This window comes from Metopolophium dirhodum, chromosome 3, assembly GCF_019925205.1.
Source record: "Metopolophium dirhodum isolate CAU chromosome 3, ASM1992520v1, whole genome shotgun sequence".
In the NCBI taxonomy this organism is placed as follows: Eukaryota; Metazoa; Arthropoda; class Insecta; order Hemiptera; family Aphididae; genus Metopolophium; species Metopolophium dirhodum.
Window position 1 is genome coordinate 18,044,482 of NC_083562.1, and position 22,445 is coordinate 18,066,926.

At 28.6% G+C, this 22,445-nt stretch overlaps 1 protein-coding gene across 1 annotated transcript in view; it reads left to right on the top strand.

The window, feature by feature from the left end:
- The window catches only part of LOC132941591 (tachykinin-like peptides receptor 99D), a 50,685-nt gene extending 29,437 nt beyond the window's left edge, over positions 1 to 21,248 (top strand). The window contains exons 4-8 of the mRNA XM_061009711.1: positions 8,140 to 8,288; positions 15,220 to 15,535; positions 19,688 to 19,788; positions 19,900 to 19,990; positions 20,594 to 21,248. Of these exons, the coding sequence (XP_060865694.1) occupies positions 8,140 to 8,288; positions 15,220 to 15,535; positions 19,688 to 19,788; positions 19,900 to 19,990; positions 20,594 to 20,788 (852 nt within the window). The 3' untranslated portion in view covers positions 20,789 to 21,248. The remainder of the gene's footprint in view (positions 1 to 8,139; positions 8,289 to 15,219; positions 15,536 to 19,687; positions 19,789 to 19,899; positions 19,991 to 20,593) is intronic.
- Positions 21,249 to 22,445: the final 1,197 nt, after the last annotated feature.

Below are 22,445 nucleotides of genomic sequence, written 5' to 3' on the forward strand. Positions count from 1 at the left end.
ATTAATATTTTTTACAAATTGTATCGTTATGACATTTTTCTGCAGGACACCAACCCCCCTTACAGCGAATTATTTTATATTTTGTTAATAACCGTTTAAAAACTATTGTTTTTTGTGCAATGACTTAATCGAACGAAATAGTAATTACGCACACATCATGCTAAGAAAATTAATATCGAAACATGAATTTAACATATTTTCATTTTGAGAAATAGCGATCTGTTATGCAATAGTATTACAATAATATTAAGTTGTGATGACTGATGAGTGTAATTGTGTAGTGAAGTGTGGGTAAAGCTGGTATCCAGTGATATACCACTTTGGATTGATTTATTTTGTATCGCAATGAAAAAAAGAATAGAAAGAGAAAAAAAAGTGATGATAGTAGTAACTTATTGGAGAGTTATTTAAGTGCCATGATGTAATTTATTTCTTATTTGAATAATTTATAGTACATTATGTTGCTTAGTTTAGTGAAGAAAATCCCTAGGCCATTGTAGTTTTGATATTCTCGAATGGTTTTCGGTGTGACAGAGTGAGACTCGAATTGAGAGGATTATAATGTTCGTGAAGGCAATTATGGAATATGTTGTAGCATCGTGTTACTATAATATAGTTTTGCCGTGTGATCGTGACTTTGCATTGATAAAAAAACAACTGAACAGAGTGGATCGTCTATATTTTAGAAGACTATATAGAACTTATTTTAAAATCATCAAGAAATCCAAAAAAATGTTCAGTGTTTCTAGTTGATAAAAGTATGATTTATGACTATCAAATGTGGTTTCCACAATTTTATATTAAAAATACTAACGCATTAGAATGTTTAAGCCGTAATAAAACATTGAAACAACGTCGTACAATAGAAAAATGTTTAATTTCTGAGTACCATTATTTTGAATGTGTATCGGAAATATGTGGAATAATTAAGGCAAGTGAATTTATTGACGGAATAATATCAAACCATTTCAAATTGAGAAAAAACAATGCAGTGCCCATACAACTCCCAAAAACACTAGTTTATACTTCAAGCTTACCAATTCTTGAAAGCAAAATGAAAGATTTGAAGCAACTAGGGAAATATATTTCAGAGGCAGCATTGCAATAATTTTGGAATTATATTTTTTCGTTACAAACTGAGACACCTCAAAGAAGGCAAAATAGAACATAAGATATTTATATAATTACATTTCTAATTATTAAAAAAAAAATCAAATATTTGTGACTCATTATTAGTATATAATCTACTGCATATTATTTAATCATGTCATTTTAATATTTATGCATATTAAAGCTACTTATTTATACGAAAACAGTTATTTTCGAAATATAAATGATAATTTGAAGCATAAACGGCACATGTCCACAACCTTAAAGTCCTTCAGATACCTACAGTTTAATATTATATTTCTTTAAGTGATTGTAGAAACATGTATACCATATCTTAAACCGAGGCTGGGCAAGTTAATGATTTTTTTTAACTCAGTTAAGTTAAGTTAATATGCACCAATAACAAAACGTTAAAAGTTAATTTAACTATAGGTTAACTCAGTTAAGTTAAAAGTTAATACACACTTTTTGTTAACTTTTTATTAAGTTAAAAAAAAGTTAATTTGTTTATACAACGCTAGCGTACTTAATTTTTTTCCAACCCAAAATTAAATTATATAGGATATAGTGTAATACTTCATACAGTATTTCCATATAAGTTAGATTCAAATGATATACATTTTTAACTTTAAACAATTTACGATACATATTTTTTGACATGAAAACGAAATAAACTGAAATATTATAAAATTAAAAATAAAATAAATTAACTTAACTTACTTCTTAAAATGAAAAATTAACTTGTTAATTTCACGTTAATTAAGAAAGAAATTTAATAAGTTAACTGTTAAGTTAATGAAAAGCCAAAAGTAACTAGTTAAGTTAAAAAGTTAAAATTAAATTAACTTTTTAACTTAACTTTAACTTTTTAACTCGTTAATGCCCAGCCTTGTCTTAAACTATATTATTCTATAACATACAATTTGTAATTCATTTTTTTTCAAAAATATTAAGTTTTTTGTGTTTCCTGAAAAATTTTAAAACTTGGACATATGTCCTTTCTGCATTTAGCGATTCATATTATTAACGCTTATTAGAGCTAAGGAGAGTTTTTTTTATATAATGGGGCATTATATAGAATATAGATGTAAAGCATTGCATTTTCAAAAGTCAAAATCAAAGTAACTACTTTCAATTGAAAAACTTTAATTTTAGTAGTGTTAGATTTCTTAGCGAAGCCCTATAATAGGTCAGGTTAGGTTAGATGACCTAAGTTATAATTTCTTACCTTAATAAATACTTAAATAACATTGCAAAATCAAAAAAATGGAGGGGGGTTACCATGACGCTGTACCTATGTAAGCTATAGTCAACTTAAGCTAATAATATTAAATATTAAATTAAAACGAACGACGAGACAAAATATTTTAATTATTTACCTTTTGATAGCTGGTAAATTATAGCTTCCGTGTAGTATTTATCATTGCTGTTATTATTGTTATATTATTATTATGATGTTATACTGTTATACAAACCATCATTAAAATTAAATACTTAAGAGACATAAATATTTTAGTAATTTAGAGACCAACGCAATTCGACTACAATAGTTAAATTATATACTCATAGAATAGTGCGCGATGCACTTTTACTTGATTTATTGACTACCTACACAAATGATTATTTTGAGATAGACACCGTCACTTTGTAGTACCTATTATAATAGTTAATAATAAAACCTAATTTAACACAAAATCATAAAGTACCTATTATTACAAAAAAAATATTGACGTTCGGAAAGTTCTCGAAAATACTCCAATTCTAGATATTATACTAGTAAATAATATGTATTTTAAATAAAAATATATATTTCCACTCACACGAAATACAACAGAATCATCTTGGAAAACAATAATTTCTCATTTGACGGAAATAAGGTCGTCCATGTCAAAATTTAGGATTTTCTGAACACTTTAGCGCACCCATATTATACGTACTCCATTATACAACTAAAATGACGTATTTGTTTAAATCTAATTTCGACTTCTGGTGCAACTGGCATTATTCTCATCGTTTCCTTCCGAAATTTTCTGTGTATACACAATAATGGACGTCCGTCATTGTTGTTGCTGTTGTCTTGGAATTTCAAGTAAGTGGGATGTAGTTTATTGTAACTATTACGTGAGTTTGATTTTCAACCGACACACTTTTAATTTTAACGCTACCAAAATCTTTGCTGCAGAGCTATCAACTAATGATTTAACACTCGGAGTATAAAATATATACATTTTTATTAGGTCATACAATATTTAAAAATAAAAATCTATATTATTTTGTTAAATCTTTAACAAGTGCCTTTTGTTTAATAGGTATGATAATTAATTGTATTTGCAAATTTTTAATTTATTACTTGTACTAGGTAGTTAAGTTTATTTTTTTGATGTGAAAACATCTTATGTGGCATTCAGACTTTTCCGCTTGGGCAGTGAAATTTTTCGAGCGTTATTCGAGCGTTACTGAGCGTTACTGAGCTCAAGCGCTGCTGACGTACTTCGATGACGTGCTTCCAAGCTTTTCGAAAAACACCCAAAATTCGTTAGCCACCAAAAGTCTAATTCAGACATCAGACTGGGCCTTGGAGGTAGGCCGAGATCGTGCCGAGCGAATTTTCTATGGAGGAAATATTTTCAGACTTGTGATTTTTTTTTAAATTCAATTAATTGTTTGTCACTTTTATATAATATTTGTGTGTAAATATGTACGTAGCATAACTACTTATTATGTAAATATTTTATTCTATTAATAGTTGATAAATTTTCATTTTTTCATTTACTGAGAACATATTTTCTACTAATATTTGTGATTTCAGACTTCAGTCAACTATTACTTTCATTTGATTCAAAATATATGACGGAAATGAATATCTCTTTGTGTTCTGAAAAATAAAATTTGAACAAATATGATTCTTATAAATGTTCAATCCTACCCTACAAACAATATGATAGCTCGTGTCTTAAAATAAGAATATTTACTTCAAATTCTACGTAATAATAAAACTATATTTCTAAGCTCATATATATATATATATGTTTTCACATCTTCTGAGGGTCACTTGAGACACAAACGTTTTTTCAATAACATCGCTTGTATTCATAAATAAATAAATATACTATTACCATATTATACTATTATTATTTGTTTATAAGCTAATACCGACGTAAGTACAGTACGTATTACTACATACAATAATAATAATAATAATATAATATGTCAGAAAGTTACAAGTTCAAGTCTCAATAATTATGCATATTTAAGTTTCAATCGATTTTACACTCATAAATGTTTATAAAAAAATGTTGTATACCTATGTAGTATGTATTTTTTAAATGTTTTAAATACTATAAGAACAACTTATAAGAAAATGTCTATTATATTTTCAAGATTTTTAAATTTTTTCTCAATATACATTTTATTGGAAAAAATTCAAACATTTAAAACGCCTTTAATATAAATTTCTTAAAATAAGTCTACATATTTCAAAATTGTCTTTGTGCTAGAAATGATAACTTTAGTTATAGTGGAATGTTTCAACTTTCAAGCTTATACGATTAATGTCTTTTGCAAATTTGCAATATAAGTTACAACCAAATAACAAAGAACTTTTGAGTTCAAACTTCAGCTTACATTTTTTACCAGCAATAAGATTAACTTATAAGTAATCTTGTATCAAAGCCTTGCTGGTATTACAATTTATACTTATATGATTTTTTTTTATCTCGTCACGAATTAATAAAACTAGGAAGTGTATCTACGTTAATTTGATACATTTCATTTAAATCTGAAGTTCAAATTTTTATTTAAAATATTGTAATCATGTATTCTTCTGATTTTTATTTTTTTTTTATTTTTGCAAGGACAATTTTTAAGGAACGTTGTATTTAACTGTCAAGGCTTTTGAATTCCACACAACAATTTTATCAATATAATAAATAAAATATATGTGATATTTTGAGGTTTTAATAATTCGTCCGGAACATATTTGCTGTCTCAAAAAGTATTTTCCAAAACTTACAAACCAATAATATTGACATTGTTAAAAAATAAAATAATAGGTACCTTTAGTTTTTTGTTTTTTTGTATCATATTATTATATTATATTTTTCTAAATTACAAAACTATCGACGCATTGATGTTTGCATTGTCGATGATTTATATTGTATATAGTGCGAACAAATAAATTTGAATTAAGTATAAAATGTTTTTTTTTCGGAAACGGAATTTACATGTTAAGAAAATAACAACAACATTCATTGGACACCTGATTCTTTTTCTTGGATATTTTTTTGCCTCCACGCATTTATTTAACATTCCCTAAATTATACTGTAAAGTCTCAGCTGTCGAGTATTTGAGCTATTTCACCGAAGTAATATTATAGTTAGAACATTACAATATTTCATCAAACTATCTCACGAGTCGTCCCTAGCACCACACGCTATAGCCAACATCAGCACCCATCGGTTAATCATCCTCTGCTATATTATTGTTGTTGTATACGGAAAACAATATCCGGTCCCATACGGTCCGCATTCGACCCCCTATTGTGCGATTACCGCCCGTAGGTTTGGATGTAATTTTTTGGCCTCGTACCAAAATCCAATTGCTGCCGGCTTATAAACTTAAACTCTCGTACGAGCACATAATAATATCATATAATACGGTTATGTGCGTGTGCATGCATATTGAAATATGTGTTTGTTCTATTAATTGTAATAATTAACGGTAATGACTGGGACACAACCCTAAGCTAATAAATGAATTATTCTTAAATATACACCCAAAAAAATAATGAGAAAATTCAACCCACACGTTATACATTTTATTAGACATAACCGACGGCGTGTATCAGACCAACGGTAATGTTTTATACAGTTTTCAAGGAATATATTATACAACCAACTACACATATTATTATACCCGTGGCACCTATATACGGCTATACTATTGTTTCAAAACGACAATAATAATTCGAATTTAAATGAACATTGCACTTGACTTTTAATTAAGATAGGTACTTGCTGATAATATATTAGATTATTTTTTTTTAATAACATTTTCTTGGACATTTAGACAGTTTAGAAAGAGTGATTTATTTGTCTTAAAAGCTGTTTCGGTTGCAGTTAACTTAAAATTTACGATTTTTAAAAAAAATAAATACCGTCTCAGTTTTAATGTGGATTAAGAATTCACTTTTTATGTATTATATAAATTATTAAGAACCTATTTAATATTTTAATATCATAATTTTGTTATTTTTTGCTATCCTAAACGTCTGAACCAAGCTGGTACCTATCACCCATTTATCGTAACTGTTGTAGTAAAATTATTGTTATTACCTACACGTCATTATCAGCTATAAATAATAAGAATACGTAAAAAAAAACTCTGTAATAAACTATTTGTTCTGAGCGCCACGCAATGATTTAGTGTTCGAATATTACGGGCAATTAAAAACAAAAAACCAGGCGAACATAAAGTATAATAATAATAATATGTCTACGGTATTTGTATTACGATATAAATTTATGTAATGTTTAATTTTCGACGAATAATTGGTATAATTGCAAACAATGTAATAAAATACAATGTATAGTGGTAACTGCGGATAAAACCGTTATGAAACATTCGAGTTTCTAACTACAGTTGTTGCCTGTAACGCCAATACATGGTGTATAAATCATTATAATAATATTATATACCACGATACCCAGATAAATTATTGATAACCAAACGCGGAGAAAATGTTCAGATTCTCGGACTAGGCGAGTAACACCAAAACGCAATTTCGCCGTTTATGTAGGGTCGATACTATAATATTATGTATAATAATCGATTCGTACCGTGTTGGTTTTATTTAAGTCATTCTCGGCTGTATTAAGTACCTATTCAAATACTTTTTGGTAGGTATTTCAAATCCATTTTAAATATGTTATTTGCATATTTTAATTTTAAATATTTTATACTTAAGTATTTTAAAAAAATCCAAACTTAATTATATGAAAGTTTGGATTCACTCAATTAAAAAAAATATTTAATCATAGTTGTACTCAAATATTTATGTACCAAAATAAAACGTGCATAAGCTGGTTCAGAAAAGCGCTCATATACCTATATTATGTAAGTAATGTGATCATAATATAGTTATTGAAAATGTATCTAAATATTTTTATTCAGACCATACGGCTAAAGGCTATACCTAATAATCGACTACTTTAAATTAATTTAAAAATCGTTTTTTAACAAGACATAATACACCCATGTGGTTACAGTGATGTTATAACATCGACAAACGCCGGAGATTATTATTATAAATATCTCAACGTCTTGCGCAGATTAAAAACTGTACGGTATAATATATTATAATATCCGATGTACGGAATCGTTTTCGTAAGATTTATCGTCGTGTTCATCGGCGGAACCATAATATTTTATTCTCACGCCCACATAACTATAATTTTATTTACCAATGATACCCGTATATTATCGTCGTGCACCGACTGTGCGATGGTGTTGTTAACCTATAATATTGTATACCGGGGACACCTTCAACTTCGATAAGCAGACCGGAGCCGATGTTTATCGTCGCTAAATTATTATATGTCCGGTGCGGCAACGGGTCTGTCTCGGACGTCCGGCGAACGAGACCTATGATCATCAACGACATTATAGTACCCAGAGGACAAGATAGTATTATAGGTATATACTTACACGTGCTGACCCGATGAAAACTGCGTAGTAGATAATATTATTGTTGGGCTGTAGCAGTATTACAACATATTTTAAATCCGGTATCTGGTGTTTGTTTACTTACTATAACGTGTCGTGTATAGATTTATTATACTCAACGTTTTAGTAACGTTTTACGGACATTTTTTTTTTGCTTACCTACACAGTGTAATTACGATTCGTCAATCATTTTTACGGCTCGTTAGATTAGAGAAAAACAACGAAACAAAACCATCGTGTTAATTACGACGGATTGGATTATATCTTATGACAAAATGACTAATTTATGTGTTTTCCTTTTTTAGTTTCAAGCCGCTCTGCTACAACGATGGAATCTGCCGTCATTCATGTGCGCCTTCTGTCCATTCATACACGTCCTTTCCATCACGGTGAGTGTGTTCACACTGACCGCCATAGCTGTGGACCGGCGCCAAGCCATACTCAATCCGTTCGCGTGAGTATATATAAATTGCAACTGGTAATCCTTTGAGAATTGGGTCATATTCGTTATTAAAGGGTAAGGCAAAATTCAGACGGTTTTGAGTCTGTGATGTTATCGGTTCCCGAGTCTATAATAGTTACGACGAACGGCGTCCGTGTAATTAATCCTTACTTAATATGGGTACTTAATTAAGGCCGATATAATACTTAATAGTAGTTACCTATATATTATTACAAATTTATTTCATTATAATATATGGTTACGTATCGTTTGTCAAATATTTTTTTGTAAGATTTAAATTGTTGAATTGTTTTCCGTTGCAAATAATAATTAATCAACGGTAAAAAAAATTACCATCGAACTACGATGCAAATTAAACACGTTTTATTCAAATCGACAATGAACAATCAATTCATTATAATTTTTATTGCTACCTAACTAAACTAGTACAAACGCATAAATGCATACAAATTACAGTGTACAAATAAAACTGATTCTTAATTACTTACACACTGATTGAATGAATAACAATTGGATTTAATGAAGTTTTAACGGATTTATAAATAATATAATATGATGTAAAACAACAGGACTATAAAAAAAAACTAGTCTCGCTTCGATTGCAATATTGTATCACAGGGTATAGAAGTATAATAGTAATGTATTTGTTGTTAATTTGAATTGAATATATTCTAATATAAATAATATAAATCATCGCATGATTGGAAAAGATTCTGAAAGGACCTCACTTCAAAACCACGCTTAATTTTGACATTTATTCAACGGTTGTCAGCAGTTTTTTTTACGATAAAGACTATTGAAATCCAAAAAAGGTGGATAAGTGGATGTCGCTCTGCTGTACAGTAGGTGAAAAGAGGGTCACTGTAATGGATGGTGTTAAATTTGAATTCAATGATATAATGTCATTGAATAAGAAAAACGATTCTGAACGAAAACGGTCAGTCAGCCTATGATATTACCAAGTATATTTGATGATATTATTGTGAATAAAGTAATTTATATATAACCTATTTACGTGGTGCCTTGTTTTAAATTTTCAATCCTTAGCTATAAAAGTTGAACATTTTATACATTTTTAACTACAAAATAATTATCAAATTATAAATTTGATAAATGTTGTCAACATTTGAACTTTAAATGCTTTTGAAAAAAATTGAATTGTGCCTATGTATTTTTAATATTTTTCAACTGCTATTAGAACGATATATCAGGAGCCTTATATTAAATATTCACGCTTTTTTACCCAACAAATAACATTTTATTGATATTTATAGGAAAAAAAACTAAAAAAATTTAAAACTGACATGTCCGTAAACAGCTCAAAAAGAGTCAATATATTTGGAAAATGTTACGGTGTATAGGAAATTCAATTATAAACATTCAGTCGAAATTCCCTACGGTCATTTGTTTTAGAGTTACACCAAAAACCAAAATCGATTTTCTCGAAAACAGATTTTGCGTAAAAATTCCCGTTTTTTCTTAATTTTTCTTTTGTTTTTCACGTCGCTTTTGAAAATTACAGGGAAATTTTAACCCTTTTGACCCCCCAAAGTACCAACTAGATTCACTTTCCTATCAGAAAAGTTACTGTTGAAGAAAATCCAAGCACTTTTACTGTCCTAAACGGTAATGACAGACACAAAAATAAAAATAAAAATAAAAAAAAATAACACACATCATTGTAAAATCAATACATTCATCGTTCCACTCAGAATCTAAAATGCATGTTTAAGTTCCGTACAAAGTTCCGAGTATCAACTTTTGATCTACAAATATGTGAAGATTCTACATGAAACTTTAAAAACAATTCTCCAAAAAGTGTTCAAAGGAAAACATAGAAAAAAAAAACTTCACGGTCAAAGTGTAAAACCAATACATTCCTCTGTATGCATCCAGTCTAAAATAGTTATAATTTAAAATTGTTTAATATAAAATTCTGGTATTTTTGAATGATGTATGGCGTATTGGCGTAAGTGCCATGTGAGAACTTTGATATTATGTTGTAATAAAAAATGAAACATTGTTCTACTTGAAGAACTACTTGAAATGTTGACTTGAATTGAGACTAAAATATAATAATTGAATAATATCTAGTTTAAACAGAATCGTACGCATTTTTTCGTACACTGAACTAGCTTCTTATTTTTCTTATTCTTCTCTGTTTATTCTCCACCTTTCCTTTCGTATTAGTAATATTTTAAAAATGTATATTAATGTTATTAGTGTACCTACTGTTCGTGTGGTAGGTAGGTACCTATGTTATCCATATTACGTATTAACATTATGTACAATATATTATTGTTTGCCATTTGATGTTTAGATAGTGTATTTATGTAATACACTTAAACCGGTAACCACATGTCATATAAGTTTTTAAATTTTGTAATAATTTTGAAACCAATAATGTTTTAATAAATTGCTATGTTAATACTCTTAAATACAATTTTAGTGATAACTTACTTATTTAATAATTTTTTCTTATGAACTTTTAATATATACTATTAGATGCAAAAAAATACTTAATTTACCTAGTGTAATAATTTTCATAAAAAAATAAATACAAATAATTAAGTAACTTGTAACTTTAAACCTTAAATGTAACCAAGTCACTTTGATTGTAGCCTGTAACTAGATACACAATTGTAGAGTAAATTATAACTATAGCTAGTAGTTACAATTTATAGAGGAACTTGTCCATTCAACGTCCACGTCCCTGTAAAAAAATATAATAATATATTGCAGTATAATAATACGTATAAACTATAATATATTATATTATACTTGTTGTGTGGGTACATAGTCCACAGAATCGCAAATACTAATCCAATGAAATCCCTTGGGTATACATTGTGAATAAGAAATCCTAAGCACGTACGTTTATTATTATTTTACATAAATAATAATAGTGCGTAATATGCATGTGAATAATGTGCGATGGTATTTCATTCTAATGTATTATAAATGATGATAAACAAGGTATAATACAACCAATTTTATATTATCAGTAGGCTCAGAAACCGTAACCATAACATACGTTATGTGGCTGCTGCTACTAAGAGGTTATCTTAAGGGTCCTGGCTCATATGCCATAATATATTAAGAGTTTCCAAAGTGCCAAAATTATTGTAGGTATGTGCTATGCGGAAACGTCGACGTTATTGAAATTACATATTTTACGCGAGTGAAAAACTGCAATATCACACACGTACGAGATTGCACATAATAAAATTATTAAGATACGCTCACCGTACTCTTCCACCCTGTCAAGACGACCAGAAATGGAAGAATTGGTACATTTTCATTCAAATGTTGGACTTGCCGTTACTCGTTACAGCATTGACTGTACATATCGATTGCACGTTCTACCGATACTTCGAGTAAACCACATAGCTACGTGGAACAATAACGGGTGCATTATTATATAGTTACGTCGTTTTTATAATAATAATAATTATGATATCATAATATTATTATTATATACGTGGGTTTATAATATGCCATGGAATTTCGCTTGCGAGAAAATTATTCTTACGAGATGATTGTTTTATTTTATTTACCGCAGAAAAAGTTATTTCATCAAACCGAACCACTCAAGTGTTTTAAAACTAAAATGTCCCGTCAATAATGTTTCATGAAACAATTGTTGAGAAAAGAGCAGAGCACATGACAGCCATTTTGACTTAGTTACAAATTTTAAATAAATTTGTAAATAGTTAGCTAAAATAGTAAATATAATACCTATATAGTTTAAGTGAAAATGAATATTATAATGTCCTATTGCCTAAGCAACATTATTCATTAATCATTAATATTATGATCAAGTAAAAACAATAACTTGAAAAAACAAAAACTACCGAATCTATCAGTCTTACATCTAAATTAAAGAACATAATATTCAATAAATATTAAATACTCAATGATGGACGAAATAAAAGATGATTACAATTTACAAAATTAATAATCGTGGAATTGATGACCATGAAACCAAAAAACGTGATGAACTGTCATAAACTCATAACTATATTATACAATAGGGGCAAAATGTAAGTGTTCTATATTATAATAGTATAGACTACAAACCTAAAACTGACTATTATAATAATTGTTCAATACCTATTTCAATAATAATAATAATGATTAAATACTAAATAGTAAATATCATGTATGTGCTACGTGGTTAAAAATTATAATTACAATAAATGCAGATAGGTAGTACCTAATGTCTATAATTTGTATAGATATTATTATAAACAGTATCGACTTTTCAAAATTAAATTCAGTTGAATTATATAATATTATTATTTATTATTTTCAATCATTTAGTAAGTATCATACACAATAAACAGGCAATACTAAGAGCCGGTGAAGTAGACCTGCTGTATATATATACAGTAGGTTTTGAGTTTATAGGTCGTTGTTGAGTAGTTCATTGTAATAGTGTAATGGATGAGCTCAATAATTATTTAATTTAATGATAAATCATTACATAACGATTCTGAGCAGAAAAAGTATTCCAGTCTTTTTATTAGGTTATATTATTGAATTAAAATTTAAGACATCCATTACAGAGACCGACTCAACGGCGAGGTATGCAGGTACACTCGAAACTTCCTAAACATCAGAGTAACTTCCACGGTTTATTTACATTTAGAAAAATCATGTAAATTAATATTAAGAATAATATCATATGAGTTATGAGTTTATGACTATCATAAATTGGAAATGAAAGTTTAAGTTAATTATTATTACCTCCAAGTCAAAAGAAATTTTCATGATTTGTTCAGCCATTGAAAAAATAATTGTGAATTACATTATGAAATTAGTTGCAGATCAATATAAATATTATGTTGACATTTTCAAATTATAGACTTGATCCAATAAAATTAGCATGAAGAATTATTTTTAGGCTCTTTCCAAAAACTATTTATGACAATATGATATTTTTTTAATCATGTAAAAAGCTTTTTTATTTACGAGATAGTTTAAGTGAGAGACAATATTATTATATTATATAATTAATTAAACGATCATTTTTCAATATTATATTCATAACATTAACTCCAGACTCCAATTACTATGTTTTTTTATACATTTTAATCAATCAATAAATTCATCATAGTATGAAAAGCGATAATAATAAATTTCTCTTTCTTCTTATTTTCCTATATATTGTATTCATTTAGACTAAGACTAAGCCTATAGATTGAAATGTTTAATTTTGCAGTGCCTTTTATAAGCTTAGTTAATTATGTCCACAAACCAATTATATTGATAAATTATATTTTTTTTACTTTTAAGTATAATACACTTTACTCCATAGTTCAACAATAAACATGAACGATGCATATTATGTTGTAATTTTTTTCAAAAGTAATAGAGAACGTCATATTATTGTAAAAAAGGATGTTTGATGTTGTGTTTTGAAATTTTGAAAAATATTTCTTAACTTACCTCTAGAACCTATATTTATGCTATGGGTTAACTTGGTAAGATAATGCTGTGTTATAATTCGTTTATTATTTGAATTTTATAAAATCAGTAAATTTATCTACAGTAAAAAAAATGTTTAAAAATAATGATAAAAATTTAGCTTACATTTAGCAAAACTTTGGTTTTTTTCACTTAATCTATTTTAAAACTATAAAATTCATTACCTACACGGCTCCACTTCACGATAATTTGGAAATAACTAGTAATTTAATTTTTTAATTTTTAACATATTTTTTCATATTTTAACAAACTCGTTTTATTATAAATAATTGTTTTTCACCGTATAAGTTATAGTTTAAATCTTTAGTTATAGTTTTTATCTTTAGTTTTCAGACCATTGTTTTTCTTAAACAAAGTACTTTTGACATCAGTATCATCATAAACGCAATATATATTATTTTATATTCATCTCAATATTATATAGTTATTTCCGTAACCTCTATTCGGTTTATATTACACATTCCTAAAGCTATTCCGATACAACCCTAGCTACTGTGCCTGGATTTAGTTGGGTGGGCATTAGGCGGTAAAATAGTATTTATTTTAATACGATCACATTGTGCTATACTATGTGATATTGTTATGAAAATAAGTACACTGCAAACTATTGCGTCAAATAGGTTTCTTATTTTATTTTTATAACAATCATATTTACGCGATTTTTATACGAATAGCAATAACAAACTATACATACGCTTTCGCGTTTATTTCCTCAACCGGACAACGTGCTCACTCACCTAGATGAGAATGCACATAGAAAAGATAAGACCGCAGTGGATCAGCCAATGTTTCGTGAAAGCTTTTGACGCGCATTGTCGTGGATTCTCACATACCGTGCTTAATTTGTATCGTTTAACTGTCTGTGCATTCATCATGATCGATCGATCGCTTTGATGGTCCGTGATCACGTTAAAGCAAATCAATAAATTTTGCACAACAATAAATTAAAGCTGTGCATGAGCCGGGTGAAAAAAACCCTCGCCTGCAGCTTTCTAATATTCGTATTAAATTTACATCTCTTCGAGTTCAACAATAGATCTATTTACGATACATTGAATGGGATACGACTCATATTGTTATATCCAAGACAATCATTGGCATTTGGCGGGGAGGGGACAAAAATCAATAAAATACAACGGATAAATAAATTCCTAAATATTGTATAACAATGGTTAGAGTATAACTATAGCTGTCTATAATACCGGGTAACTGGAAGAAAAAAATCTAAACAAGTACCTAGGTGTATATATTATATATTTGGGCGTAATAATATAATAAATATTGATTATTTATTTATTACGATATCATGGACCATTTCATTTATATTTATTAATTATTATAATCTCCCTAAAAATGTTATACCAAGTCCCAATAATAGACGATAACAATAACAATAATAACAACTACAGCATTTGTGTGTTTGTGTTCGCAGTGCAAGGACGTCAAAGACCCAATGCCTGTGCGTGATCGCGTTGATCTGGATCGCCGGTCTGGCGCTGAGTTCGCCGATGGCGTATGCACAACGGGTGGTTTTCGTGTCCGAAGACTGGCCGTTCTGCCTTAACGTCAACTTATCACAGAACGTCATGTTCGTTTATAGGGCACTGCTGGTTGTCGTGCAGTACGTCATACCGCTGTCGATCATGACGTGGGCCTATTCAGGGATAGGATTCGCCCTGTGGGGTTCGTCGGCTCCCGGAAACGCACAGTCGCAGAGAGACTTGAATCTGATGAGAAATAAAAAGCGGGTAAGTAATAATATTTGTATCTAGAACGCCATTATTGTGATTTGTAATATTATTGATAATTCAACGGTTAGAAGGTAAAAGGGCGTAAACGCCACTTTTTTCAAAATCGATGTTTCTGCATATTGTTGTAAACGGCATTATTATACATCGATTAATCCAACCTAAACATCGATATCATTTGTATATATCCAAGAATCGATATTTTAATATGTGACCGTAAACGGCACATGATTTGAGGGAATGAAAAAACTGGGTGTAAACGTCAATTAAAAGATGTAAACGGCATTCAAGGAAACTTGATAATACGTAAGCGTCATTGTTGATGGTTACATCAATTTATCATTTTTGTTAGTGGTTTTATCAGCACTGTAAAAAGAGTTAAGCGGCATGATAATGCAATGAACGTTTTCATTTGAACAGAACAGTAAAACTGATAGGTACCAAAAACAGTCAAACACTCAAACATCTCAAACATGAAATCGAAATGGATTTAAATATTAATTTGTAAGTATACATTATTTTGGTGTTTGAATGTTTGAAAATAATAGTTTATTAACTGTTATTGGTTAATATTCAGTTTTAATAATTTGGTAAGTGCCTACCTATGTACTAAAGTGTATTTTTATATTTTTATTCAGATTTTATTGAATATAAATATAAATATTATTATAATTATAAATTAATTTTTTTCACATGATAATGATTTTAAATCTTAAGTTTATATTTACAATTTTTGAAATACTTTTACTACCAATCTTCATTGAATTTAATCTTATAATATAAAACAAATAACAATATTAAAGTATAGAAGCCATTATAGTCAATAGAACATTTAGAGCAAGGCTCAAAAAAAGGGGCGTAAGAGTCATTTTTTTTTAAATTGGCTAAATACACAAATTTATTATAATTATGAACAATTAATCAATACAAAATACGTAAAAAATCATTATAACTTATAAGTCATATTAAGTCTCAAATCGAAGTGTTATACGATGTTCTAAGGTTGTAACACAGTTCATGTGAAAATATCTGTTTATCGGCTCTCCTGACAATTTGGAAATTGGCGTTTACGCCCTTTTACCTTCTAACCATCGAATTATAATAGTCATCGATTAAGTCGTTGTGTAGACAAATTATTATTACGTCTAAATATTGCATTTTTTATAATACATACATATTGTTTTTACATACCAATAATATATTATTACGTACTATACAACTTTAACGTCATAAATCATAATACCATGGAACCGATCGATAAGCATCCAAAATTAATTTTCTCGTTATAAATTCATATTATTATAGTTGTCACGTAATCAAAAGTATGAAACAATTTTATCATAACATTAATATAATATGTGATTGTTATGTCTTTCTCCCGTCGTACTAACACAATACAATTTAGTTATAAGATACATAATGAATCCTTAAATGTAGTTTCTTCTATAAAATACTTATGTGGTTGGCTATCCAGTGACTTATCATTTAAAATATACTTGGACCAAATATATAAAAAAGCATTTATAAAGGTTTAGGTTTCATTATACGCAATACTTGGGAATTAAATAACCCCACTTGTATTAAAGTGCTGTATTGTTCATTAGTACGTTCCATTCTAGAATACTGTTCTGTAGTATGGAACCCGTTTACTGGTATTTGGGTAAATAAACTTGAAAGTATTCAAAATCGCTTTCTAAAATTTTGAACACCTAAATTAAGATTACAAATTAATGATACAATGTGATCTTGATCCATTATTTAATGATGTTAATTATGAATTTATGTTTATAAACTTATTAATAATCAAACTGATCGTCCCGATCTATTAACCAAAATTAAATTTAAGGTACCTATATGGCTATATTCAATCCTGGAAATCGCTTATTATATCATATCGACTGCCACCGTCAGAATTACAGTTACTATAGCCGGTTAAACCGTATGTGTATGTTCTGTAATAACCTTACAAATTTTTTTATAATCCACCGTGTATACTATACTCTTTATCAACTAAGTAATGTATTTTAATGTATACATATTCTGTAACGTTTCCTCATTTTGGGCGTAATTAATTAATAAATAATAAAAATAAATAACTACAGAAATTTTGTAGAACATAAACGACTAAAACTTTAGGTATACTGGTGAGTTCAGCTTTCCAAAATACGTATACGCCCAGATGAATTATTAGGGTAATTTTATGGTGTTTTTCCTTTTACTCTTTTTAAAAGTTACTACTATTACTACATCATCCAAAACCAAATGATATAAGACCACAGTTCTTCCTTAAACTCTTTACAAAATTCTATTTAATTTGTAAAACATAATATTGCAATAATAATAATATTTTTATACATTTTTTAAAAAAAAGAAACTATCGCACTACTTTAAAACGTATAGACAGTTATTTTCATACTCTATTTCCAATTTATTAATATAGTGATATGATAAATATTTTTAATGGAGATTTGATTTCGCCATAAATGAGATGGACTTAATTTTTTTTATTGATTTTATGACCTAAATCCAAGAAAATAAAATCTACTAACTTGTACATTTTAAAATGTTTAAATTAAATTTCGTGAGTGTTTGGTGGATACTATCTATAAAACAGAAAACTGTTCAAAACTCTCTGTTAAATCACTGTTTCAAATTTTTTTTGAATTTTTGATTTAGGTATACAATTACATTGAAGTTTGGTAGCTTAAAATTTATGTTTTAAGTGGAATTATTGTATTTCGAATTGGTTCATATTTTATATTATTATTTTTGGTTTTTTAAATGTAGAGCATATTTATGTTTAAGCAACCAATAAGATTGAGATCATTTCTCTAAATAATACGTTGTTTCATACGTACGTATAAAGTAGGTATATTACTGTATAATATAAAACCATGAAGGCACATTACGTGCTTATAACTAAGTAAAATATGAAGAAAAATGTAAAAGTTCAAGAAAACTTTCAGCTTTTTGTGTGGACGATAATTAATCCAAATGTCCATTAAGTGTATTATTAAATATTATGTTTTGCATTGTTTGTGAATTTCCTATACGACTCTATTTTGTTATATTATTCTGTTACAATACTTGAATCTTCCAGACACTATTTTTCTCCGGTTTAACAAGCGATAGTGATTTGCAATTTCTATTACTTATTACTTACTATTTATTGACTATGACAAAAAAAAATATTTTTAGTCCGTGACCAATCCCAGGTCGCTTAGTATACCGAAACGTGGGACGTTTTCGATTTTAACTGTTGGATGATTTCCGTTATACGCCACCCCAATTTATTGGCAATAATCCAGCCATATTACGTCTCTTTAGATGCTGACAAAAAAAAATGGGTTTTACGCTGTGGATCGCTTATCTACTCGAGGTGGTTTTGCATAGCAAATCGAGTGATGTTTTCGATTTTAACTGCCCCAGCGAGCGTAGCGATCGAATGACCCCGCGATGGGTCTCTAAAGGTATTTTTTTTTCAGACCCTAGCACGGTTATAGCACGGTTCCTATATACGCTCATTCGGACAGATTATGTAAAACCATCTCGGGTACGTCACAACTCACAGGTAAAACAATTTTTTTTCAACACCTATTATAGAGACCTGGTTTGATTTTTCCATTTAGTTCGTTTGTATTTTTTTCTAATGTAACCTATTATTCTGTACACACAATAATATTGTTCACGTATGTACCTATTCACTATTGTAACTATACTAGTTTAGAGTTAAGGTTTCAAATGGATTTTTTTTTATAGTTATATAGGTACAAGTTTTTTTAGATTATTATAATATACTTTTCGTCCTAATTTTTTTTCTCCTTTAACTTGTGGTAGGTTACGTTCACAATTCATTCTAAGTAGTAGATAAAGTCGAGTTTTCTATTTTACCTCTACGTTTAAACTGACCTTAAACCTGTGACCAGAAATGTCATTCACATGGCTAACTTAATCCCGTAAACATCCTTATCCGGAGACTTTTCCACACGAAAAACACTTAGTAAACCATATACATTCACACGCACGCACACAATCAACATAATAACTACCTATATAGGTATTATATATTATATTATACGTACAATTATTATAGTTTATATTCATATCAAGTTAGAATACACTGTCATTAAACTTGACACGATTATTTTCAAGGTCATAAAAATGCTTATCATCGTCGTTGCGTTATTCACGTTGTGCTGGTTGCCCCTGCAGACGTACAATCTGTTGCAACACATATTTCCTCAAATAAACGAGTGAGTACCTATTGTATTTATTATGTTAAATTAATGACTAAAATCACTGTTTTCCTGAGGACTTTCTACTTTTGATAAATAATAATACACTTGATTGTCATTTAATTTCAGGTATCCTTATATCAACATAATTTGGTTCTGTTTCGATTGGTTCGCCATGAGCAATAGCTGTTACAATCCATTTATTTATTCTATATACAACGTGAGTATAGAACATCCAAGTTTATACATAAACACTTTTTATCTATTATTATAGCTATATTTTATTCGTACCCAAAAGTAGAAAAGTAAAATATCATGATATAAAATTTAAAATTTTTTGGCATATTATATTCTGGCGATTTTATATTATCAAAGCTCTACTTAGATGAATATATATTAATATATTATTAAAATACTCTTTTCGATACGGATTCTCGTGGGAGTTGCATATGAAATTAATTGGATTATGTATATTATACAGTACCTACACCTACTCTGCAGTTTAAGCGTAATTACTTAACAGTAGCCAGCGAGTAATGTTTTATGATAAGGACTTTGGTTCAGGAAATTTCCATACAAATTTAAGATAATTAAAATTTAATTATGTATTTCATAGTGTTCTCAATTTTTTTACATTTTACCGAAATCTACAAATTCCCAAATGACAATAACATGGTTAGGTATTTTATAATTATTTAAATATTTTCCAAAAACATACTTTTTATTTAATAGTATACTTCATCAGCGTATTTTATGTTTATTTTAATCAAACACCGTCAACAATATTATTGAGCTTTACGCCGACGATAATTATTATTCGCAGGAAAAATTCAAACAAGAGTTCAAAATGCGGTTAGACTTCATGGCGGGCAAGAGGCGGCTTACCAGGGACCTAAGCGCATTTTCCAGTGGTCGGTTCGAGTGGCGCACCAATCACGTGAACACGCACGAACGAAACCTGAAGCACAGCTCGATCGTCACCAACGACACGCCACTGATACTCACACCCGACGCGTGATTGATCGATTGACCGACAGAAGGGCTATGGCCTCGTGAGACGTTATCGATTTAATATTTATTTCAGTGTAACTGTTATTGTTGCGGTGTCGATGTAAAATAAGTTTTTTGATTGTCCCCCACGCACAATAATATAATGACATATATGTCTTGGCCGGAAGTACCGACACTCCATCGTCCCCGTTATAGAAAACCGATCCCGTGTGATTTTTTTTATCATCACTTTGTTTTCTTACTCCTACTATCATACATTTCATTCTATTTGCTATAAAATTGTTTATATACCATACATAATTAAAATATGTAATATAAGACTCATAAATTATAACGATTATTGTTTTATTACGTCGATACTAAATCGATTTCGATTGGTTTTTCAATTGAATATTTTTCATTGTATGTATTTATATATATTATATATTATAATATATAGGTATGTTTACTGTACCAATTCCAATTATTATTATTTTTATTTTTTACTGACGTAGTCACCTTCTAATATTTCATCTAATTTTCTAATTTTCACAAAATAATTTATTTTCAGTTGTCACATATTTTCCACGTCCAAAACGGACATCGTTTTTCTATGATAAGTAACAATACAAACCTATACAGAATCCGAAAAAAATGTTCCTGAGTTTTTTGGTTTTGTTACGCTTGTACAATTTTGTATCAAAACTGTAACTAACTTAATAAATACCTACTTACATAATATACGATTATTAAGTGTAATCACTAGTTATACATTTGTATTATGTATTTTATGATTATTTATTAGAAAACAATATAATCAGTACCTATACCTACTTAAATATCAGAAACTTTAAATAACTGTTTTGTACAATAGCGTTTAGGTTATATAGGTTTTAATCAAAATATGAACTTTGCTGCAAACGACAAATAAATTATTTATGAAAAATCTAAATTTCACTATTCTCTGATGAAACGGTAAGTGGAGAGGATTCAGTTATTTGCTACCCACTAAAGTGAACAATCAAATACTCAACGTGGGATACAGTAACACTCAGTAAGTATTGTCTTAAATTGATTATAAATTTCAATAATAGTAAATTATTTTTAAGTATCAAGCAATTTGAAAACCCGATAGTTTATCTTATTTGTTATTAGATTCTAAATAGTATAGGTATTATTTATAATACCTATATTTTTTTCAAAATAATATTTTATATTTTCGTGAATAATAAATTATTGTTTATTATAATGTACATTTTCCGTAACGACCAAATACTTCTAACATGACGTTTTTAAATAGAAAATATATTACATTTAAACTAAAAAATTCTAATTTAAGTAGTTAAATTATTTCAAAACAAATGGCTGGAGAGTGGAAACCAACAGGCTAGACGGTGCCACTTATCGAAATAAAATATAGCTTATAGATCCTTGGTATAGTGTAACTTTCTGATGGTAAAAAAATGTAATATCGGTGAATTAGTTCTGGAGATTGCCTCAAACAAACAAACAATGTTTCTTCTTTATATTAATATATTATATAGATTACAGGTGTTTTAAATTTACAAACGATGAAAATTAAGTTATTTTTCGATGGAAATGTCTTTCCCAACTTCTACCAAAATTGACATATCGTATGTCAATGTATTATTATACTAGTAATAGGATAAAACTTTTGAAAACAT